The 25,586-nt window shown below is 41.7% G+C and overlaps 1 protein-coding gene across 4 annotated transcripts in view; it reads left to right on the top strand.

Moving 5' to 3' along the window:
- col4a4 (collagen, type IV, alpha 4) overlaps positions 1–25,586 on the top strand; it is a 159,463-nt gene that overhangs the window by 98,160 nt on the left and 35,717 nt on the right. For all 4 annotated transcript variants that reach the window (XM_090224153.1, XM_090224154.1, XM_090224155.1 and 1 more), the window contains 9 exons: positions 647–753; positions 3,620–3,803; positions 4,105–4,173; positions 5,592–5,699; positions 15,203–15,421; positions 15,674–15,835; positions 15,974–16,141; positions 16,351–16,494; positions 16,762–16,869. In XM_090224153.1, coding sequence (XP_090080279.1) covers positions 647–753; positions 3,620–3,803; positions 4,105–4,173; positions 5,592–5,699; positions 15,203–15,421; positions 15,674–15,835; positions 15,974–16,141; positions 16,351–16,494; positions 16,762–16,869 — 1,269 coding nt within the window. The remainder of the gene's footprint in view (positions 1–646; positions 754–3,619; positions 3,804–4,104; positions 4,174–5,591; positions 5,700–15,202; positions 15,422–15,673; positions 15,836–15,973; positions 16,142–16,350; positions 16,495–16,761; positions 16,870–25,586) is intronic.

The following is a 25,586-nucleotide window of genomic DNA, read 5'->3' as shown; positions in this document are numbered from 1 at the left end:
TGACAGAGCTTGAGAGGATCTGCAGAGAGGAATGAGAGAAACTTCCCAAATACAGGTGTGCCAAACTTGTAGCGTAATTTTTGCTTTATCATTAGGTGGTATTGTGTGAAGATTGTTGAAGGGAAAAAAACATTTTAATCAATTTTAGAATAAGGCTGCAACGTAACAAAATGTGGAAAAAGTCAAGGGGTCTGAACACTTTCGAAGGAGGTATATAAATGAAATGAGGGTGCAGATGCCCAGGCAGGTGTGTAGATTTTTTTTTGGGGGGGGGGGGTGAATATTCCTTTGAGACCACCGGGAGACATCCTGCCAACTGATACACTGAATGTCATGAGAACGCCCTAAAAACATCCTGGCCTGGTCCGCAATGACAGGGAACTCTAGGCAAAAGATTCCTAGATCTAGAGAATGGCGTGCTGGGATAACATCTCGCCTTAACCCTAAAACAGACCTACTATGAAGGTCACCAAATGTCCTTTGAATGTCCCCTGTCTGCTGGGAAGGTCCTTGTAATACTATTTTCTTCTATCTCTGTTGAGTTATGAATCTTTTTGTGCACTGTAATCTTTTTGTGCACCCTGATTTATTTTGACCCCTGGATGTGAGTTACAATGTAAGCGTGTAAAGTCTGGTTGGTTTCTAGGTGTGAAGGGAGACATTGGCCTTCCGGGGCTGGCTGGTCGTCCAGGCTTCACTGGGAGGAGAGGAGACGAAGGGAATCCGGGTGTGCCTGGTGACGCTGGCCCAGAGGTGAGTCTACCAAGGTCATTAAGGACACCAAAAGCCATATTCAAACTGTTAGTGACTTACCGTAATTTCCGGGCTATAAGCCGCTACTTTATTCCCACGCTTTGAACCTCGCGGTTTATACAATGACGCGGCTAATTTATGGATTTTTCCCGCTTTCATGCCGCCAAAAAACTGAGCACCGTCACATAATGTGACGTAAATCGAGCGCCCTCAAACTTCCCATCATTCTGATTACGGTAGTAATTTTGTCACCCTCATCATGGCAAAGACACGGAGAAATGCAAATGATGCAGCTTTCCAGTTGAAGGCGCTCGATCTGGCTGTTGGAAAAGGAAATAGAGCTGCTGCACGGGAGCTTGGCCTTAATGATGATAAGACGTTGGAAACAGCAGCGTGAGGAACTGCAAAAAGACAACAAAAGCTTTCAGAGGGAAGAAAAGCAGATGGCCCAAAGTATTTGCAGTCACTTGACATCAGTGTAAATCCTGCATTTAAGGTGGCGCTCCTTGTTCAGTGGGAGGCTTGGATGACAAGTGGGGAGAAATCCTTCACTAAAACGGGCCGCATGCGAAGAGCAACTTATGGTCAAGTCTGCCAGTGGGTCCTGACAGCGTGGAGCATTGTCAAAAAATCCACTATCATCAACGGGTTTCGAAAGGCTGGACTGCTGCGTGTTGAAGGGGCAGCATGAGCTCAGCGGGGTATTTGCCTCCGGATGAAAGTGACGAGAGTGACAATGAAAACAATCCAACATCGGATGAAGTAATTCTGAGGCTATTCAACTCCTACACCAAAGGAGATGACTTCAGTGGTTTCAGTGCACAGGAGGAGGAAGATAGTACCAATGACTTTCTTGGTAGGCTACTATTTAATTTTTGTTACAAGCCGTGTTTCGTTAAAGCCTATTTATTTTTGTTACAAGCCGTGTTTCGTTAAAGCCTATTTATTTTTGTTACAAGCCGTGTTTCGTTAAAGCCTATTTATTTTTGTTACAAGCCGTGTTTCGTTTAAAGGCTGTGTAAAGTTCATTTGTTTCAATGTACCGGTAGACACCTACGGCTTATAGACATGTGCGGCTTATTTATGTACAAAATACATATTTTTAATAATTCAGTGGGTGCGGTTTATATTCAGGTGCGCTTAATAGTCCAGAAATTACGGTAGTTACATACAGAAGGAACTGGAATTAGGAGTCTGGCACAAAGCATGGATCTAATGTTTCTTTAAGATGCCCAAATCCTCATCATAATGAGATCCTAAAACCTCCAACTTCAAGGTTTACTTTGTTACTCTTGGTCTGCAACAAGAAGTGGAGTGTGCCAATATGTATTGCTTGATGCATCCTTGACTCGGCTAGCCTACTAACATTACACAAAATTCAAAAGACACGATTTTGCATATACATGTATGACCAAATTACACGTTTTGCCTGTTTGTTTCACAAACATCCATGTGATTTCACAGGAATAAAGAGGTAGGAGAATTATACAACGTGTAAGTTTGTATTCGTACATTGTTAAAAAAAAAGTGTATGATGCTCGTGGTCTTGTCAAATAACTGTAATCTACCCCTTATTGCTATAACTAACTGGTGGCGGTAACCCCGGAGATGGCAAAATACGATGACTGAGTTTGAAATTGACTCGGGCAAGGTGTTTCTTTGAGGAAAGAACGCTTCACTGCTGGTCCTCGAGTCAAGAAATGCATATGTGACAAAGTAGATGATTGTTAAAATACATATAAAACATTGTACATTTAGGTGTACACATCCATGTAATATAGTCTATTCAATATGATTATTGGGCCTTGGCAGTGTGTTTGTCTACAAGGTTGAAGAAAGACTTATTAAATTCATTCTTAATCTACATTTTCAATCTGTTGGCTGCGCTTCCCTTCTCAACACACTAAAACAATAAATGTAATTCTACATTTCAAAGGGGTTAAAACTAACACTTTTGAATAACAGAATGTGCCATTGGACTTCTTTTAAGAACGCTTTAATGAAAAAGTGTTGGTTCAACGTAGACGATTTAAATTGGCTGATACGAAATTTGTTACCGGACACAATCATTCTGATCAGCTGGTCGTACTTAGCATAGTGGCTAATTGTGCCAGCTTTGCCTATGAGAAAATCTAGCAGCTAGCCGATTTAGACCTAAGGTCTAAACCTCCCGTCTAAGCAAAAGTTTGTGAGTATGGACTCATCTAGTCAAAGGCTACGCTTCAAACACATAAATGACACTCCCTCCTCCACTTACCCTCGCCTTATGCCCTTGAAGGAATCCCCGTGGCCATCTGTGCCGTCTGTCCAAACAATTAGCTAAGCAAGTGTACAACTCTGTACAAGCCTGAAATATCCCATAATTCAATTCGCGATGATTGTACATCCACTAAGAAAAGTCAGCCAAAACATAAAACCAACATCAATATGGAGAAGTCGTAAAAACAAATGTAAATAAGTTAGAAATTGTGCTACTAATGCATGACGGCACAAACACATATAAAACTAATGATAGTTTGATTTACCAGATATCGTCAGGTGGCTAGTATTCGATGATGCGGATGCGTTGTCTTCTAACCAAGATACGAAATGCAATCATAATTGACTGTAGAGTATATAAAGCACACACAACAGCTACCAGTGGTTCCATGATGACTGAAAACACAACCGTGGGACGAACGAGTGACGAATATCCTGGCAAGAGCGGTCCATTTAAAACGAATTGATTCTTCCCTCGCCCTGCAAGTGTCAACTCATCATACGTCATGATACGTCATCAGAAGTGTCCACTTAATTTGAGGGCTAAGGGGAGAGGGTGTCTTTTCTGTATTTGGAATGCAGCCTAAGTTTGATTGGTTCCACGCAGGGTGACAGTTACTCAGGATTCCCGGGTGAGAGAGGGTATCCAGGTAATGACGGGCCAAAAGGGCTTGCTGGACCCGTCGGCCCCCCAGGACCTGATGTGATTGGGGCAGTGGGGGAACGGGGACTCCCAGGCGACCAGGGACCTCCAGGATTCAGGGGATCTCCTGGGCTCAAAGGAGTCAGGGGTAAGGAGCTTGTCAGTCTGTGTGAAACACAAAGACAGATCAGGGTTGGAAATCAGCATTCATTACTGTTGGTCATAAATTACCTATTTATTAGTTATTTTTGTGTATGTATTATTACACTGGATGAAGAGTGGTAGATGAACAAAATACATGTATGTACACTCAATTACAACCTTGGAGTAAACTGAAACACCCCTTCATGACAAAAAATAACATTATTTAAGAAGCGCTTTTAAAACATTATGCAAGACATCCTGTTTGTCCTCCTCACCCTACCCAATGCCGCCTTTCTCTTGTGCAGGTGACACCCTACCCTGCATACCCAGTAACCCTGGTGCCCCAGGACAGAAAGGCGATTCCGGAAGCCCAGGTATAACTTATAGAAACTCCAGCACATTGTGAAAAGTATCACTTTGTTATTGTGCTAATGTTTCATCATGTTGACATGCTTACAGGTCTACTGTCTTATAAATGAATGAGTAGTATATGACAATAAAAAAAATGCACAAAGTTGCCTCAGCCATGTGAACATACACACATAAAGAATTATCATGGATAAACACCATTTTTATTTAATCTTTATTTAAGCAGGGAGTCATGATGAGACCACAGTGTATTTTGAAGATGAGCCCAGCATGAACAAGTTAATAAACAACAATTGCTCTATACATACACTACCGTTCAAAAGATTGGGGTCACTTAGAAATGTCCCTGTTTTTGAAAGAAAATCACATTTTTTGTCCACTAAAATAACATCAAATTGATCAGAAATACAGTGTCGACATTGTTAATGTTGTAAATGACTATTGTAGCTGGAAACGGCAGATTTATTTTATGGAATATCTACATAGGCGTACAGAGGCCCATTATCAGCAACCATCACTCCTGTGTTCCAATAGCACGTTGTGTTAGCTAACCCAAGTTGATCATTTTTTAAAGGCTAATTGATAATTAGAAAACCCTTTTACAATGATGTTAGCACAGCTGAAAACTGTTGTCCTGATTAAAGAAGCAATAAAACTGGCCTTCTTTAGACTAGTTGAGTATCTGGAGCATGATCATTTGTGGGTTCGATTACAGGCTCAAAATGGCCAGAAACAAATAACTTTTTAGTCAGTCTATTCTTGTTCTGAGAAAGGAAGGCTATTCCATGTGAGAAATTGCCAAGAAACTGAAGATCTAGTACAACGCTATGTACTACTCCCTTCACAGAACAGCACAAACTGTCCCTAACCAGAATAGGAAAAGGAGTGGGAGGCCCCGGTGCACAACTGAGCAAGAGGACAAGTACATTAGAGTGTCTAGTTTGAGAAACAGACGCCTCACAAGTCCTCAACTGGCAGCTTCATTAAATAGTACCCGCAAAATACCAGTCTCAACGTCAACAGTGAAGAGGCGACTCTGTGATGCTGGCCTTTTAGGCAGATTTCCTCTGTTCAGTATCTGTGTTATTTTGCCCATCTTAATATTTTCTTTTTATTGGCCAGTCTGAGATATGTTTTTTTCTTTGCAACTGCTGGTACTATTTAATGAAGCTGCCAGATGAGGACTTGTGAGGCGTCTGTTTCTCAAACTAGCAGGGGTTGGGCAAAAATAATTCATCAGACTTATTTCATTGTGATAATCTTGTCACGTGTTCGAATAGTGAGCAAGGAGAAATGTGCCAGATTGAATGGTACGGGTTGAGTATGCCAGTTGAATATACACTTAATTTATAATAACAGACACTAACTCTCAAAACAGGTTGGCACTGAACATGGTGTGACACATTTCTCATTTTTTGTCTAGGGCTGAACGGAGAGTCAGGACCCCCAGGGTATCTTGGAGCTTTGGGCCCAGACGGGGTGAAGGGAGAGAAAGGAGACTTTGGGCTGTCTGGCCCACCTGGACCCATAGGTAGAAATATGATAAATGTTTTTACCATTAGAGAATATTACTGCCTGATTAAGTGCCTTCTCTCCATTCTGCTTTACTCACTAGAGATTGTCCCCATTGTAAAGCCTCAAACATATCACAAATAGGGGGTACTTATATTTTTCTAGTTTCACTGCATGTACAAGTGTTTTTGTATATCCCTGAGACACCCTTAGAGGATGGGGTCTCAGCTAGGGATGAGACATTATTGACAGCGAACCTGGAGCAATCAGGGTTAAGTGCCTTGCTCAAGGGCACAGCGGCAGATTCTTCACATAGTTGGCTCAGGGATTCAAACTAGCAATATTTTCGCTTACTGGCCCAACCGCTAAGTTACCTGTCATTCTATTTTTTTTTATAGGGGGTAGATCGGCTTTAAAATTCAGATAATATGTGGCTTCCATCAATGTAATTGTCTGCATCATTTCCAATCCCCCCTTTACAGTGCATTCGGAAAGTATTCAGACGCCTTCCCTTTTTTCACATTTTGTTACATTACAGCCTTATTCTAAAATGGATTAAATAAAAACAAATGTCATCAATCTACACACAATACCCCATAATAACAAAGCGAAAATAGGTTTTTAGAAATGTTTGCAAATGTGTTAAAAATTAAAATCAGAAATACCTTATTTACATAAGTATTCATGCCCTTTGCTATGAGACTCGAAATTGAGCTCGGGTACATCCTGTTTTGATTGGTGAGATGAGATGTTTCTACAACTTGATTGGAGTCCACCTGTGGTAAATTCAATTGATTTGACATGATTTGGAAAGGCACACACCTGTCTATATAAAGTTCCACAGTTGACAGTACATGTCAGAGCAAAAACCAAGCACTGCTGTCGAAGGAATTTTCCGTAGAGCTCTGAAACAGGATTGTGTCGAGGCACCGATCTGGGGAAGTGTACCAAAAATTGTCTGCAGCATTGAATGTCCTCAAGAACACAGTGGCCTCCATCATTCTTAAATGGAAGAAGTTTGGAACCACCAAGACTCTTCCTAGAGTTGGCCGCCCAGCCAAACTGATCAATCATGGGGAAATGGGAGGTGACCAAGAACCCGATGGTCACTCTGACAGAGCTCCAGAGTTCCTCTGTGGAGATGGGAGAACTTTCCAGAAGGACAACCATTTCTGCAGTACTCCACCAATCAGGCATTTATGGTAGAGTGGCCAGACGGAAGCAACTCCTCATTAAAAGGTACATGACAGCCTGCTTGGAGTTTGCCAAAAGGCAACTAAAGGACTCTCAGACCATAAGAAACAAGATTCTCTGGTCTGATGAAACCAATATTGAACTATTTGGCCTGAATGCCAAGTGATACGTCTGGAGGAAACCTGGCACCATCCCTACGGTGAAGCATGGTGGTGGCAGCATCATGCTGTGTGCATATTTTTCAGCTGCAGGGACTGGGAGACTATTTAGGACCGAGTGAAATATGAAAGGAGCAAAGTACAGAGAGATCCTTGATGAAAACTGGCTCCAGAGCACTCAGGACCTCAGACTCGGACGAAGGTTCACCTTCCAACAGGACAATGACCCTAAGCACACAGCCAAGACAATGCAGGAGTGACTTCTAGACAAGTCTCTGAATGTCGTTGAGTGTCCCACTCAGAGCCCACACTTGAACCCGATTGAACATCTCTGGCGAGACCTGAAAATAGCTGTATAGCGATGCTTCCAATCTGACAGAGCATGAGACGATCTGCAGAGAAGAATGGGAGAAACTCGGAGCAGAGCTAATATGTTGGAGTGAACGGCTGTGTTTGAGAGGCTCCTGCAACTTTCTTGCGAAATAATCTAACTTAACCTACTTTTTACAACAAACTTTTCTTTCTAATACAAGATTGTAACTTTCTATGTGAAAATGCCGAGTAATAAGCGACCAAAGGACAATAAATCCACATTTGAGGGCTACTCCCCACTAAACAACGAGACAGACATGGCGGAAGGCACAGGCAACAACGTAACACTTACAGAACTTACCCGGGCTTTTGGAGAACTACGTGTTGCTTTAGCTGAGGATCTTAAGGCTACTATTGCTGAACTGGACACTAAAATCGAGAGCATCATTCGAACGGTCACTTCGCAGGGCCAGAGTATTGTGGACCTTGAGAAGGCCTTGAGATTGACGAGTTAGAGAAGCTATGCACGTCATTGCAGAATAGTGTGCAGAGGCTTTCTGTGAAAGTGGTTGACCTGAAGGGCCGATCCAGACGTAATATCCTTTGCGTTGTTGGTCTGGCAGAGGGGGTGGAGGCGGGCTCTCGCCCCACCGACTTCTTCGCCAAGCTATTGAAGGATGCAATGGGATCGGATTTTTTGGCTTCGGATCCCCAGCTGGACCATGCACATCGCGCCCTTGTCTCAGTGCCTGGACCGGGCCAACGTCCTCACCCAGTAATCATCTGTTGTCATAGTTTCAAGACCAAGGATCTTATCCTGCGCGAAGCTCGAATGAGGGTCAACCTTTTTTCGAAAGAGTCCTTGCCCTGATTCCAGATATCTCCCATACTAACCTGGTCATTGGAGGGGACCTTAACTGTGTGCTAGACCAATATTTGGATAGATCCTCTACCCGGCCAAACCCTACCTCCTATTCAAGCAAATTCTTGAATACCTACATAAAAAAAGTATAATTTATTTGATATATGGAGGATCGCTAGCCCTACGGGAAGGGGAATACTCCTTTTACTCTCATGTTTACAATGTTTACACTCAAATTGACTACTTTTTGGTTGATGCTAAACTACACCCCTATACCTGTAATGTGAGGTATCATGATATTATAATCTCGGACCACAGTCCACTCACCTTCTCCCTGAGATTGGCTGACATTGTACCAAACGAGAGGGCCTGGAGGTTGAATCCTCAGCTCCTAACAGAACCAACATTCTGTGAACATCTTAAAGAACAAATTACATTTTTCTTTGATACCAACGACAACACAGAGACTTCCCCAGCATTATTGTGTGAAACACTGAAGGTTTATTTGAGAGGCTGTATCATCTCCTTTCAGACTACCAGGAGTAGGCAAAACAGAGGAGAACTGGAAGAACTGGAGGGACAAATTCACTTACTGGACATCCATCTATGAAGAAACATTAAAAAAAATACCTCTTTAAATTTTTTTGAATATAATCAGATTCTCTCAGCTAATATTGCTAAATCTTTTCTCTATGCCAAGCAAAAATATTTTGAGTTTGGTGACAAACCACACAAATTACTCGCCAGACAACTTAGGAAAAATGTGAGTGACCGAATGATTCACAAAGTTAAATCTGCATCTGGGGAATTACTCTCTTCCCCCAAAGACATCAATGACAGATTCCGTCAGTTTTATGAGACTCTATATACATCTAAAGCGGATCCTAACCCCTTAATTATTGCAATACTTTTTGGAAGATCCTTCCTGCCCTGAACCAGGAAGATTCTAACTTCCTGAATAAGGAAATATCTCTTGAAGAAATTCGAGAAACAATTAAATCTCTAAAGAGTGGCAAGACCCCGGGCCCAGATGGATACCCTGGTGAATTCTATAAAACATTCAGCAACATCTCCCTACCTGCACAAAATGTTGGTTCAGGCCAATGAGGATGGAGTTCTCCCATCTACTTTGGACAAGCGTTCATTACAGTTATACATAAGACGGGTAAAGATCCGGAAAAGGTAGGGTGATACAGACCAATATCTCTCCTTAATACAGACCAATAGATTTTAGCAAAAACTCTGGCTAACAGGCTTAGCACTTTAATTGGCAAATTGGTCCATTCGGACCAGACCGGCTTTATCCATAACAGAAACTCATTCTTCAATCTCAGGCGCCTCTTCAACATGATGTATTCTCAGAGGTTACCCAACGTGGACCTTGCCCTTATATCTCTTGACGCCGAAAAGGCCTTTGACCAAGTTGAGCGGCCCTATCTATTCAAGGTCCTACAGAAATGTAATATTGGAGATGGGTTCATAAATTGGATCCAGATTTTAAATAGGAACCCCTGTGCGAGAATACTCACGAACCAATCATTGTCGACCCGATTTGACCTTTACTGAGGGACAGGGCAGGGTTGTGCGCTGTCGCCTATGCTCTTCGCCCTAATTATTGAACCTCTCGCTCAGGCGATTAGATCTCATGCAGCAATACACGGCTATAATACTAAAGATAAATAAGATTTCCCTATACGCAGATGACATTCTCCTCTATGTAACAGAACACCAGGCTAGTATTCCAGCTATTCTTGATGTGATTAATTTGTTTGGTACCTTCTCAGGATACAGAATAAATTGGAACAAGAGTGAATTAATGCCCATACGGTTGCAAAACACCTCCTGGCTAGAACATCTCCCAGTTAAGTTATCTTCAGAAAAAATGTATCTACCTAGGAATTGTAGTTACCAAAGTTACTCCTTACTATTTCCCCTCTGATGCAAAAACTCAAGGCAAAAACATACAATTTTGGAGAACTCTCCCAATTTCTCTGCTCGGAAGAATTAATGCCATTAATAATTAAGATGGTCTTCCTCCCACAACTGCTCTACCTATACCAGAACATCCCAGTATTCATACCTAAATCCTTTCATAAACAACTGGACTAAATTATCAATCCTTTCATCTGGGATTATAAAACACACAGGATAGGTTAAAAAAAACACCTCTGTAAATCCAAAATGGATGGAGGATTGTCTCTCCCAAATGTTATATTTTATTACTGGGCTGCTAACCTTCGCGCTGTTACGTTTTTGCTGGATGACGCACTTCAGCCATTCAGCTGGCTTAGCGTGAGGAGTGTCACCCCTTCTGTATTGGGGCTGTGATTTTGTCGCCTGTCAATCTGGAGATGTCACTTTATCGTAACAATCCTATTATACATAGCACAGTTCGAATCTAGAAGCAAATTAAAGTCCACTTTGAGTTTAGTCCAATGTCATTCATGCTCCCTGTCGCCAGGAATCCCTTCTTTGCCCCCTCTAACCTTGATAACACCTTTGAGCGAGTACCATAGGGGAGTTATATATAGAAGGGACCTTTGCTTCCTTTGAGTTATTGAGGGAAACTTATAATCTTCCCAGAAGTAACTTTTTCAGATACCTACAATTTAGAGACTATGTTAGAAAACACCTCCCAACATTTGGGAATGCTAAACCTTCCAAGTTTGACGGATGCATAAAAAGATGTTACCACCTCAGACAAACTGATATTGCGTCTACATAACGCTTTTCAATCTGTTAGCACACCTTCTACAGATGCCATTAAAGCAAAATGGGAGGAAGAACTAGGGACTTTTCGGTGGCAGACTGGGAAGAGAGCTTGGATTATATACACACATGCTCCATTAACTCCAGACATCGTCTCATACAATTCAAGGTATTACACAGATTACACTATTCCAAAACTAAACTGCATAGGATATTTCCTGATACATCTCCTATGTGTGATAAATGTCAGGCTGTGCATGGTACACTACTCCACTGCTTTGCCCTATGCTCTAGCTTGTATGGTTATTGGTGTTGAACTTTTAGAATCCTCTCTGAAGTTTTGGAGACTTCAATAGACCCAGACCCGCTTCTGATAATCCTGGGAGTGTCTGATTCCCTAAACGGATTAACCAACCCCCAAAAACAACTAATCTCTTACAGTCTCATTTCTGCAAAAAAAAAACTAATCTTGTTGTTTTGGAAAAGGAGGTAAGCGCCCTCTACCAAATTATGGCTCAGCGAATTGGCAAACACTGTACACTTATTAGAATTAGATATATTCTGAACAATAAATTATCAACATTTTGATCAAATCTGGCAGCCTTTCCTCTCTTACTTGGACGAGTCGGCGCTGCTCTCTCAATTGTAATATTTTAATCTACCTTTGGGCTTTGCTGTCCCCGCCACCCGAGCAGTTGGGGGGGAATAGGGGGGGGGGGCATTGTCTGCTCTTGCCTGTCTGCTCTTTTATGTTTAGATAAGAATTGTACATCTGTCTTTTATACCTATACACCATTCTTGTGTATGTGCAATAAACATATTTGAAACTAAAGAATGGGAGAAACTCCCCAAATGCAGGTGTGCCAAACTTGTAGCATCATACCCAAGAAGACTCGAGGCTGTAATCGCTGTCAAAAGTGCTTCAATAACTTACTGAGTAAAGGGTCTGAATATTTATGTAAATGTTTTCTTTCTTTGTTTTTGCTTTGTTCATTATGGGGTATTGTGTGTACATTGATTAGGGAAAATAACAATTTAATCAATTTTATAATAAGGCTGTAACGTAACAAAATGTGGATAAAGTCAAGAGGTCTGAACACCTTCCGAATGCATTGTAAATAGGTCCATTTAATTCTGTCTGCCTTGCCGTTCCAAATAAATGGTTTGCTAATATAATTTAAAAAACAAGTCGCTAGAGGTAGGCAAGGCCATAAGCAAATAGGTAAACTAGGAAATGACTAAAGATTTAATGATGGTGATTTTTTGCACAAATGGACAGGTATTTTCCTATCCTTGGTAGCAAGATCTTATTTCTATTAAAATCTATTGTAGTGAGATTGTTTATTTATTTCGGGATATGAATACCGAGTATGTCCACTACACCATCAGACCATTTTATTGGTAATCTACACTGTAATGTAAATGTTTAATGTTTTTTTGTGATCCAATACGTAATATAGTACACATCATAATTTGGTTGTAATCCAGAGAGGTTAGAAAAATTATCTAAATCCTCTATTAGGCTGTGGAGGGATCGAAATTGTGGATTTAAAAGAAAACATGAATCATCAACGTACAATGACACCTTTGTTTTTAAGCCCTGGATTTCTATCCCCTTGATATTATTTTGTGCTCTGATATGAATAGCTAATATTTCGATGGCCATAAAAAATACATATGCCGATAGGGGACAACCTTGTTTTACTCATGTTTTACAGTTTAGTTATTTCTGAGAAGCAGCCATTATTTACTATTTTACACCTAGGGTTACTGTACATACCTTTAACCCGTTGTGTAAGAGATTTTCCTAAATTGAAATATTCCATATATATATATATATATATAAATTCCAGTCGTACTAGCGATGAATACCAGGCCTGGTTTCCCAGATTTTTCATAGTGTTCTATTGTTTCCAGTACTTGTCTTATGTTATGGCCAATGTATTGTCCTTGTAAGAAAGCTGTCTGATTAGGATGAGTAATATCCAACAATACCTTTTAAATTCTATGCACTATGTTAGACAGAGAGTGTTTCATCTTATCTTATAACCCTAACCCCCACTGGTCAAGACTGTTGGAGTACCTCTGCCCAGATTGTTGGCAGTCAATCTTTTTTTGTGTTCACCCAGAATTTGGTCGTCAGCCTCGTAAAAATACTCCAGACCAGAAGGTGGGAATAGTGTTTCTTTCTTAAAGGATCAATGCAGCTGTTTTTTATGTCAATACCATATAAATTCTAGGAAACAACTAAGTACCTTACTGTGATTGTTTTCAATTAAAATGGTCAAAAAGAAAAATGTGCTTCTTAGCAAAGAGCAATTTCTCAAGAATCTTGCTTGGACTGTCTTGCTAGGACTGAAAACTAGCTGTTATTGGCAGAGAGGTTTTGAACTCTCTTTCTTATTGGTCTATTACCTAATTTACCACCTGTTGAAGTCACCAGGCATGCCAAAACTCCATCCCACCAAAACAGGCAAAACATTTCATGTGGTCTTTTCTAACTTACACTAAAAGTTAATTATCATAATTTTCACAATTGCAAAGTATTATTCCAACGTCACGGTGTAGAAATATATATAAAACACAGGGAAAATATAGTTGGACTGCACTGGGCCTTTAAAGGGATAGTGCGAGATATTGCAGTTTGAAGGAAGTTGAAGGTAGTTTCACGAGCCATTGCTGCTGTACCTGTAGACTTCCAGTCATTGTGCTAATGCTAGTCATCGATTGCGCTAATGCTAGTTAGCAACTTCTTTCAAACTGCATGCAGACCCATAACATTTTCATCCATGACTGGCTGTGGGTAAATACAAAAAAGGCTCAATTGACAACATCTCGCAATATGCCTTTAAGCTTTTTTTGGCATGTCCATGCTACTATATAGCCAATGTTACCTAACCAGCTGTGCTAATAATCTGTAGAAACCCCATGATGATACTAGCTAGATGGTCACAACTAGATAACTATCAAGATGATTAAGTCACTCTCAATTATCCCATGCTGCCTGTGTCAGCTAGCCAAATATCTAGCTTGCTAGCTAATGTTAGCTAAACGATTAGCATTAGTCATGGGCAAACAATGCTTTCTGAGGCCAAATTTAGCTGAAAAGCTGTTAATTACTGAGCCTTTAACACAATGCTCATAAGCGACACCTACTGGTCAGTTATACACAGCAGCTATTGATGATGATATAACACAGGCACAGTGGCACAGTGGTTAGTCATTGGCTAGGTCAAGCTAAACTCAGATCGAAAAACCAGGTTCACATTTCATGGTCTATGGCATTATTTAGGCTAATCTTATCATATACTAAATAAAACAAATGATTTGAACACCAATGTGCAGCTACTAGTGTTGGTTTAAAAAACAAAACGTACCAAGGCAGGTTTCGGCTCCATGCCTTTTGGCGAACTCGGCACGATGCTCACCATCCCTACTTGTTCAAGTGTTACCATTTGAGTGCTTTGCTCAGGAAAAAACATCCAAAGTTAATTTGTTAGTAATTTATCCAGCAGAGATCTGTGTTATGAAAGCACTGAGACCATGGCGGAATCAGTGAGATATCGCATATGAAACACATGATTTTATGAAACGTTATATAAGCTTCCGGTCTTTGTTTGGATCAGACTGCTCTGCAATCTTGATGTGTCAGTGTTTTGCGTAACATTACTAGTTAACATCGTAATTTGCTAGCTTGCACAACATATATATCCAGCTAGCTAGTTAACTAAAGATACTGGTTTAATATTAATGTTACTAGCTACAGTGGCTAGATAGCTAGCTTATGGAGGAAACATTTAGTGTTCATCATTGTGTGCACTTGATGCACTTACCATCCCATTCATTTAATATGAAGTGTGACTGGCTTAGCTAGCAAGCTAACGTCAGAACTAAGACTTGCTCTAGATTATTATACTGTATATATTTTTTCCAGAGGTTTTATGCAGATTTATTGTTTTAGTTAAGATACATTCTAGTTGTTTTGCAGATGAAAGGGGGTGGATGTCACCGGGAAAAGTACCCTATTTTCTCCTTCTCGTTGTTGCTCCTTTCATGCTTTCTGATTAGCTCAAAGTCAAGTTAACAACCAGGCTGATTCTACATTGAAACCTGTTGTTCTAGCAAGTGAAGGAACGTCCCTCTACCGTGCAGACCAACAATCTTGGTGGTGTGTTCGTACCTTAAGACACTGTGCTTTGTTGCTTGTAACATTCCACACAACAATTTAAGTTAATTTAATTGAATTAAAGCTTACACTAGATCATGTTCTCTCTTTCCCTACCACAGGCTCGGTGGGGTGTGTTGGAGACTCTGGAGAGGCTGGTGCTGAGGGTCTGAGCTACGACGGAGCTGCCGGCTCTCCTGGCTTCCGAGGGTCTCCAGGACTGAAGGGCCCATTTGGGGACTCTGTCCCTGGTGCTCCAGGACCTATAGGCCTCAAGGGCGTACTGGGTCTGTCGGGGCCCAAAGGAGTGCCAGGTCCACCCGGTCCAATCGGATTAACAGGTACCACCAATAAGCAACATTGACATTTTGAAATGTCTGCTTTAGGTATGATGTAGTGTGTTGCATACTACAGCTGACAGTCTTATAATGTGTACAGTCACATGCCTCTCAACTGGTCAGAGAAACCAGAAACTACCAGAAACACCAGAAACTTTCTTGAAACTACCAAAAACACCAGGAGCTATCCACAAAAATTGAGAAGTTTTAGTTCATTATGTGTGATCTCAGAGAGGGTTGACTTGTCTTCTCTAGGTGCTGCGGGGCTTCCTGGTACACCGGGAAGGAAGGGGGAGCAGGGAGAGAGTGGTGCCACAGGCAGATATGGGGCCCCAGGGCCCACCCCTGAACAGTGTGAAGAGGGGGCCCCAGGCCTTCAAGGATCCATGGGACTAACAGGGGACATAGGCCCTCCAGGTAGGTCCTACTGACAATAGCAGCTTTTCAAATCAGAAATAAAATAAAAACTTGTGTGCGTACTTGTGTGCGTGGTAGGGAATTTATTTTTAGGTCTGCCTCATTGGGTAATATCATAATTCTGTGTGTGTGTGTCAGGTTACGCAGGCGAGAAGGGTGATAACGGAGAGGAGGGTCTGTCCGGCATGGGTCCTAAAGGAGCTGCAGGGAAACCGGGCTCTCCAGGGTTTCCTGGGTACCTTGGAGCCCAGGGCCCCATGGGGCCATTAGGAGACCCTGGCATACCCGGGGCTCAAGGGCAGAAAGGTGAGAGGGACACCAAATCACTCTACATAGTCTATGAAAAGAAGTACGAATGAACAGTCTAAGTGGTTTGCAAGTATGGACATTGGAACGTAATCTATGGGGACATCTGGGGTCCCAGCCAATGCAACAAACATTAGCATTAGCATCCATTATGTCCTATGTGTGCAGCCAGAGCTGAGCTGATATCCAATATGGCGTCCTGTGTTCAGGTATAATAGGGGTACCTGGTAGGGATGGGTCAGTTGGTGGTCCAGGGAGGAGTGGAGCACTAGGATCCCCGGGAAGGAAAGGAGAGAGGGGCTTTGACGGTAAACGAGGCTTACCAGGAGATGAGGGCCTCAAAGGAGAAAAGGGTATGTGAATAAAGTCAACATAGAAATCACACTCATAACATTATTCAATGCAGTGCTCGTTAAAACAATGTCTCTGATCAAGAGTTTGTAGACGCACCATTTTTGCATAACATTGGAGTGCAGTTGAGAATCTTCAATATCCCCCTAGTTGCGTTGCAGCAAGTTGTCAAAAATACATTCAAATAGCATACATTTATCATTCTACTGTGCACTATATGTAGAGATGTGATTGTAAGAGAGATGGTCTAACTTTTCCATCTGTTCCAGGTAGAAAAGGTGCCCCCGGAGACACAGGAGACACCAACTTCATTCCGATCAAAGGACTACCAGGAGCTCCCGAACCCCCAGGTCTGGATGGCTTCACTGGTCCAAGAGGTGAGAGAAAGGCTACAATCAACATGTAATCTCACTAGTGTTAATATACAGTTCCTTTAGAAATTATTCATACCCCTTGACTTATTCCACATTTCGTTGTTTTACAGCCTGAATTCAAAATGGATTAAATGTATGTTTTTCTCTCACCCATCTACTACACAGAATACTCCATATTGACAAAGTGAAAACATGTTTTTAGACATTTTTGCAAATTCATTGAAAATGAAATACAGAAATATCAAGTTTACATAGAGTTGAAGTCGGAAGTTTACATACACTCAACTTGTATTTGGTAGCATTGTCTTTAAATTGTATAACGGGTCAAACTTTTCGGGTAGCCTTCCACAAGCTTTCCACAAAACATTGGTAGAATTTTGGCCCATTCCTCCTGACAGAGCTAGTGTAACTGAGTCAGGTTTGTAGGCCTCCTTGCTCGCACATGCTTTTTCAGTTCTACCCACAAATTTCCGATAGGATTGAGGTCAGGGCTTTGTGATGGCCACTCCGATACCTTGACTTTGTTGTCCTTAAGCCATTTTGTCACTTTGGAAGTATGCTTGGGTTCATTGTCCATTTGGAAGACCCATTTATACAACCAAGCTTTAACTGATGTCTTGAGATGTTGCTTCAATAGATCCACATAATTTTACTCCCTCATGATGCCGTCTATTATCTGAAGTGCACCTAACATAAAAAGTGTTAAACAAATCAAAATGTATTTTATTTTTTAGATAATTCAAAGTAGCCACCTTTTCCCTTCATGACAGCTTTGTACACTCTTGGTATTCTCTCAACCAGCTTCACCTGGAATGTTTTTCCAACAGTCTTGAAGGAGTTCCCACATATGCTGAGCACTTGTTGGCTACTTTTCCTTCAATCTGTGGTCCAACTCATCCCAAACCATCTCAATTGGGTTGAGGTCGGGTGATTGTGGATAACAGATCATTTGATGCAGCACTCCATCACCCTCCTTCTTGGTCAAATAGCCCTTACACAGCCTGGAGGTGTGTTGGGTCATTATCCTGTTGAAAAACAAATGATAATACCTCTAAGCGCAAACCAGATGGTATGGCGTATCGCTGCAGAATGCCTTGAATTCTAAATAAATCACTGACAATGTCACCAGCAAAGCACCCCCACACCATCACACCACCTCCTCCATGCTTCACGGTGGGAACTATACATGTGGAGATCATCCGTTCACCTACTCTGCGTCTCACAAAGACACGGCGGTCGAACCAGAACTCTCATATTTGGACTCATCAGACCAAAGGACAAATGTCCACCGGTCTAATGTCCATTGCTGTCCTTTAGTAGTGTTTTCGAGTGGCGTAGCGCTCTAAGGCGCTGCATCTCAGTGCTAGAGGTGACACTACAGGGTTTTTGCGACTGCACTTGAAGTAGTTCTTGAAGTTTTACATATTAATTTCTCTTTGCTTATTTGAGCTGTTCTTGCCATAATATGGACTTTTACCAAATATCTTCTGTATACCACACCTATCTTGTCACAACACAACTGCTTGCATTAAGAGTGAAAGAAATTCCACAAATTGACCACAATCATCCCTGTGCCTAAGAACTCTATCAAATCAAATGTTATTGGTCACATACACATGTTTAGAAGATGTTAATGCGAGTGTAGCGAAATGCTTGTGCTTCTAGTTCCGACAGTGCAGTAATATTCTAACAAGTAACAATTCCACAACAACTACCTAATACACACAAATCTAAAGGGATGGAATAAGAATATGTACATATAAATATATGGATGAGCGATGACCGAGCGGAATAGGCCAGATGCAATAGATGGTATAAAATACAGTATATACATATGAGATGAGTAATGTAAGATATGTAAACATGATATAAAGTGGCATTATTTAAAGTGACTAGTGATCCATTTATTAAAGTGGCCGATGATTCGAGTCTGTATGTAGGCAGCAGCCTCTCTGTGTTAGTGATTTCTGTTAACAGTCTGATGCCCTATAGATAGAAGCTGTTTTTCAGTCTCTCGGTCCCAGCTTTGATGCACCTGTACTGACCTTGCCTTCTGGATGGTAGTGCGGTGAACAGGCAGTGGCTTGGGTAGTTGTTGTCCTTGATGATCTTTTTGGCCTTCCTGTGACATCGGGTGCTGTAGGTGTCCTGGAGGGCAGGTAGTTTGTCCCGGTGATGCGTTGTGCAGACTGCACCACCCTTACGGTTGAGGGCGGTGCAGTTTCCATACCAGGCAGTGATACAGCCCGACAGGATGCTCTCAATTATGCATCTGTAAAGGTTTGTTAGGGTTTTAGGTGACAAGCCAAATTTATTCAGCCTCCTGAAGTTGAAGAGGCGATATTGCGCCTTCTTCATCACACTTTCTGTGTGGGGTGGACCATTTCAGTTTATCCGTGATGTGTACACCGAGGAACTTAAAACTTTCCACTCTCCACTGCTGTCCCGTCGATGTGGATAGGGGGGTGCTCTCTCTGCTGTGTCCTGAAGTCCACGATCATCTCCTTTGTTTTGTTGACGTTGAGTGGCTTAATGCCACAATGATTACCGACCCTTTAGCACTCAATTTTGTAATCATGAAGTGCTTTGAGAGGCTGGTTATGGCTCACATTAATTCCACTAAACCCACTCCAATTTGCATACCGCCCCAACAGATCCATAGATGACGCAATCTCAATTGCTCTCCACACTGCCCTCATCCATGTAGATAGGAGGAATACTTTTGTGAGAATGCTGTTCATTGACTACAGATCAGCGTTCAACACCATTAATCCTTCCAAGCTCGTCACCAAGCTTAGGACTCTGGGTCTGAACACCTCCCTCTGCAACTTGATCCTGGACTTCCTGATGGGCCGACCCAAGGTGGTGAGGATAGGCAATATCCCCTCTACCACGCTGACCCTTAACACAGAGGCCCCACATAGTTGTGTGCTTTGTCCCCTCCTGTACTCCCTGTTCACCCACGACTGTGTCCATGCACGACTCCAACACCATTCTCAAGTTTGCTGACAACACGATGGTGGTAGGCCTGATCACCGATGACGATGAGTCAGCCTACAGAGAGAAGGTCAGTGACCTGGCAGTGTGGTGCCAGAGCAACAACCTCTCCCTCAACGTCAGCAAGACCAAGGAGCTAATCGTGGACTACTGGAAACGTGGGTGCGAGCATGCCCCCATCCACATCAACGGGTTCGGGGAGGCAGTGGGGCAGGTAGACAGGTTCAAGTTCCTTGGTGTCTAAGTTTCTTGGTGTCCAATTCACAATCATGAAGAAGGCCTCTTCCCCAAAAGGTTGATAAAGTTTGGCATGGGCCCTCAAATCCTGAAAAGGTTCTACAGCTGTACCGTTGAGAGAAAAGTGACTGACTGCATCACAGTTAGGTATGACAATAGCACTGCCCTCGATCGCATGACGCAACAGAGGGTTGTGCGGACAGCCCAGTAAATCACTGGGGCCCAGCTCACTGCCATCCAGGACCAATATATCAGGCGGTGTGAAAAGAAGGCCCGGAGAATCGTAAAGACACCAACCACACAAGCCATAGGGTATTTTTTCTGCTGCCGCCCGGCAAGAGGTACTGGTGCATCAAGTCTGACACCAACAGGCTATTGAACAGCTTTTATCCCCAAGCAATACGACTGATAAATAGTTAACAAAATAGCTACACAGAGCGAGTTTACCTTGTATCTTTATTGACTTTTTGTTTCAATATTTTCACTGTCTCTATGCCCACTCACAGGACCCTACACACTCACACACACAGTCACTCCAACACACACACAAACATTAATTCCATCATTTTCTCACTCACACATACAGTAATATGCACATACATATAAACTGACTCTACACACCCGCACACCCACTCACATGCAAACTGCTACTACTCTGTTTATCTTATATCCTGTTGCCTAGTCCCCTTACCCCTATACATACCTACCCCCACCACTCCAGTATCCCTGCATGTGTAAATATGGTATTAGAACTGACTTTTTAAAATATGTCCTGTATATAGTATGCTTACTTACTTACTTTGTGTATTTCATATTTCTTATTCTTATTTCTGTTGTGTTTTCTTCTAGTACACACCTACTCATTCCAGGGTTATTCTTTATTTTTACTATTTTCTACTTAGTAAAATAATAGTGAAAACATCAACACTATGAAATAACACATATGGAATCCTGTAGTAACCAAAAAAGTGTTAAACAAATCAAAATATATGTTCTATTTCCTTCTAGTAGCCACACTTTTCCTTGATGACAGCTTTACACACTCTTGGCATTCTCTCAACCAGCTTCATGAGGTAGTCACCTGGAAAGCATTTCAATTAACAGGTGTGCCTTGTTTAAAGTTAATTTGTGGAATTTTATTTCCTTCTTGATGCATTTGTGCCAGTCATTTGTGTTGTGACAAGGTAGGGGTGGTATCCAGAAGATAACCCTATTTGGTAAAAGACCAAGTCCATATTCTTGCAAGAACAGCTCAAATAAGCAAGAGATTACTTTAAGACATGAAGGTCAGTCAATACGGAAAATGTCAAGTACTTTGAAAGTTTCTTCAGGTGCAGTAGCAAAAACCATCAACCGCTGTGATGAAACTGGCTCTCATGAGGACCACCACAGGAAGACCCAGAGTTACCTCTGCTGCAGAGTATAATTTCATTACAGTTACCAGCCTCAGAAATTGTAGCCCAAATAAATGCTTCACACATCTCAACATCAACTGTTCAGAGAAGACTGTGTGAATCAGGCCTTCATGGTCAAATTACTGCAAAGAAACCACTACTAAAGGACATCAATAATAAAAAGAGACTTGCTTGGGCCAAGAATCACAATCAATGGACATTACACCTGTGGAATTCTGTCCTTTGGTCTAATGCAGGTATTCCCAAACTGGGGGTACGCGCAATGCCGTCGGGGTACACCAAATAAAAATGTGTTTCACATTAAAAAATCAAATTTAAAAATTAATTAAAAATCTTCACATATACAGTCATTTATATTTTCCAACGGGGCTATACATTTGGGTGAGTTTTTTTTCTTGCCTGAGTAGCCTCGTTTCACTGCCAAAAATAAAATTAAACCATCTAGCATTCAGTGAAATAACAACACAATGTCAAATACAGGTAGCCTAGTCAAATAATTAACATCCAATCACATTAACCGTTACTCTCTTGCGGTAATTCCACTATGTAGCCAAACGTAGCTTCTGCTCATTCTGCTTCCACGAGCACATCCAATGCTAGCATCAGTAATTCTACATTTGTTGTTAGCCCAGCTAGCACGGACACTGACAGTTGTGAATCTGATGCAGCCGAAAAGCTACTGCCCTCTTACCCGGGAAAGCACCGAACATCAGACAGGGACGTTGGACCATCGAAGAGGCGCAAATATGATGATAACTACTAGAACTACAATGATTTGAGGTTCACTTATATTGGGAGTAGTGCCTCTCACAACTCAATGAAACTCTTGCGCAGACATTTAGAAACAAAACATGCCAATTTGAAAAATAAGCCACAGGAGTTTCTTAAGTGAGAATTAAGACGACTTTCAAGTAGTAAGACATGTATAAAAGCAACAGATACCATTAATAAGAAGGGGCTAGAAGCGTCTTATATGGTGAGCTACCGAGTGGCTAGGACAGGCAAGCCCCATACTATTGTGGAAGACTTCATTCTTCCTGCTGCCGTGGATATGGCTGGGACAATGCTGGGGGAAAAGGCCAAAAAATCTATACAGACAAAGAGTTCATCAAACAACATTATTTCACGACGCATCAGTGACATGGCAGGAGATGTTTTGAAACAATTACTGCTTCGCATAAAATCCAGTGAATTCTATGCTTTACAGATAGATGAGTCAACAGACGTGGCTAGCCTGGCACAGCTCCTGGTATATGTCTGTTACGTGTATGGGGGGTCAATTAAGGAAGACATCCTCTTCTGGACAACAGGAGAGGATATTTTTAAAGTACTGGACAGTTTTGTGACACCTAATGGACTTTGGTGGTCAAGATGTGTTGGTATCTGTACTGATGGCGCAAAATCCATGACAGGGAGACATAGTAGAGTGGTAATGCGCATGCAATCAATTGCCCCCGATGCCACTTGGGTACACTGCAGCATCCAATGAGAGGCTCTTGCTGCCAAGGGAATGCCTGACAGCTTGAAATATGTTTTGGACACTACAGTAAAAATGGTTAACTTTGTTAAAGCAAGGCCCCTGAACTCTTGTGTATTTTCTGCACTATGCAGTGATATGGGCAGTGACCATGTAACGCTTTTACAAAATACAGAAGTGCGCTGGTTATCAAGGGGCAAAGTATTGACACGTTTTTTGGAATTGAGAGACGAGCTTAAAGTTTTCTTTACTGACCATAATTTTCACTTGTTTGACCGCTTGCATGATGACGAGTTTCTCACGCGACTGGCCTACCTGGGTGGGCCAGGTAGGCCACAGGTCTTTCCATCATTGTATGATTTGTTGTATGCAATTGAACTCAAGCTTACGGACAATGTCAAATGTGATATAGTGAGGCACCTGAGTGAGTTGGGTGCGCAATTACGCAAACACTTTCCCGAAACGGATGACACAAACAACTGGATTCATTATCCCTTTCATACCCTGCCTCCAATCCGATATCTGAACAAGAGAGCCTCATCGAAATTGCAACAAGTGGTTCTGTGAAAATGTTATTTAATCAGAAGCCACTGCCAGATTTCTGCATAGGGCTGCGCTCAGAGTATCCTGCTTTGGCAAATCATGCTGTTAAGACACTGATGCCATATGCAACCACATACCTATGTGAGAGTGGATTCTCGGCCCTCACTAGCATGAAAACTAAATACAGTCACAGACTGTGTGTGGAAAATTATTGAAGACTGAGACTCTCTCCAATACAAGCCAATACAAGCCAACATTGCAGTGCATCCTTTCAAGCACACCCATCTCATTAACTTGTGGTGAGTTATTTGTTCATCAAAAATTGTGAATAAGATTTTATATGTAAGATGGCAAAATAAAGAGCGAAATTATTGATTATTATTATTTGTGCCCTGGTCCTGTAAGAGCTCTGTCACTTCCCACAAGCCAGGTTGTGACAAAAACTCACACTCATTCTTATGTTTAATAAATGTATTGCATACTGTGTGTAGCAATGATGGCAAAAAAAAAAAAAACATTTCAGAGTGCGCTGACCCTGGTCCTAGAGGGGGTACGCAGCTGGAGGTTGAATGTTTGGGACTATAAACAGTTTGGAACCAGTGGTCAAATATGACATTTTTGGTTCCAATCGCTGTATCTTTGTGAGACACAGAGTAGGTGAACGGAGGATCTCCGCATGTGCGGTTCCCAATGTGAAGCATGGAGGAGGAGGTGCTTTGCTGGTGACACTGTCAGTGATTTATTTAGAATATAAGGCACACTTAACCAGCATGGCTACCACAGCATTCTGAAGCGATACGCCATCCCAACTGGTTTACACTTTAAAAAAAATATTTGTACCTTTATTTAACTAGGCAAGTCAGTTAAAAATTCTTATTGTCATTGACGGCCTTGGAACAGTGGGTTAACTGCCTTGTTCAGGGGCAGAATGACAGATTTTTACCTTCAGCTCAGCTCAGGGATTCGATCTTGCAACCTTTCGGTTACTAGTCCAACGCTCTAACCACCTGCCGCCCACTTGGTGGGACTATCATTTGTTTTTCAACGGGACAATGACCCAACACACCTCCAGGCTGTGTAAAGGCTATTTGACCAACAAGGAGAGTGATGGAATGCTGCATTAGATGACCAATTGAGATGGTTTGGGATGAGTTGGACCACACAGTGACGGAAAAGCAGCCAACAAGTGCTCAGCATATGTGGGATCTCCTTCAAGACTGTTGGAAAAGCATTCCAGGTGAAACTGGTTGAGTGAATACAAAGAGTGTGCAAAGCTGTCAAGGCAAAGGGTGGCTACTTTGAAGAATCTCAAATATAAAATATATTTAGTTTTGTTTAACCTTTTTTTAGTTACTACATGATTCCATGTGTCATTTCATAGTTTTGATCTCTTCACTATTATTATACAATGTAAAAAAAATAAAGAAACACCCTTGAATGAGTAGGTGTGTCCAAACTTTTTAATGTGCATTTTTCCCAATACCTTTGGTCCCCTAAAGTGGGGGGACTATGTACAAAAAGTGCTGTAATTTCTAAATGGCTCATCTGATAGGGATGAAAATACCCATAAATTAAAGCTCCAGCACTTTTTGAAATGAAAGGTTACAATGACTATGCGGTTAAAGTGCATACGGTATGCACTTTAACCGCATAGTCATTGTAACCTTTCATTTCAAAAAGTGCTGGAGTAAAGAGCCAAAACAACCAAAAATGTGTCGCTGTCCCAATTCTCTCAGAAATCTACGGACAGTTCCTTGGAATTCATAGTATAGTTTCAGTAGACAGATGTGTTTATTTCTAAATCATGTCCAAACAATTGAATTGGCCACAGGTGAACTCCAATCAAGTGGTACTGACTGACATCTCAAGGATGATCAAAGGAAATTGGATGCACCTGAGCTCAATTTGGAGTGTCATAGCAAAGCGGTGTGAATACTGAAATAAATGAGATATTTCTGTATTTTGTGTTCTCTGCATTTGCATACATTTCTAAAAACATGTTTTCTCTTTGTCATTATGGGGTATTGTCTGTAGATGGGTGAGAGAAAAAC

This window comes from Oncorhynchus mykiss, chromosome 27 (assembly GCF_057628025.1).
Source record: "Oncorhynchus mykiss isolate SJ-2025 chromosome 27, ASM5762802v1, whole genome shotgun sequence".
Lineage (NCBI taxonomy): Eukaryota > Metazoa > Chordata > Actinopteri > Salmoniformes > Salmonidae > Oncorhynchus > Oncorhynchus mykiss.
The sequence above is the reverse complement of the archived record's forward strand: the minus strand, read 5'-3'. Positions and strand labels throughout refer to the sequence as shown.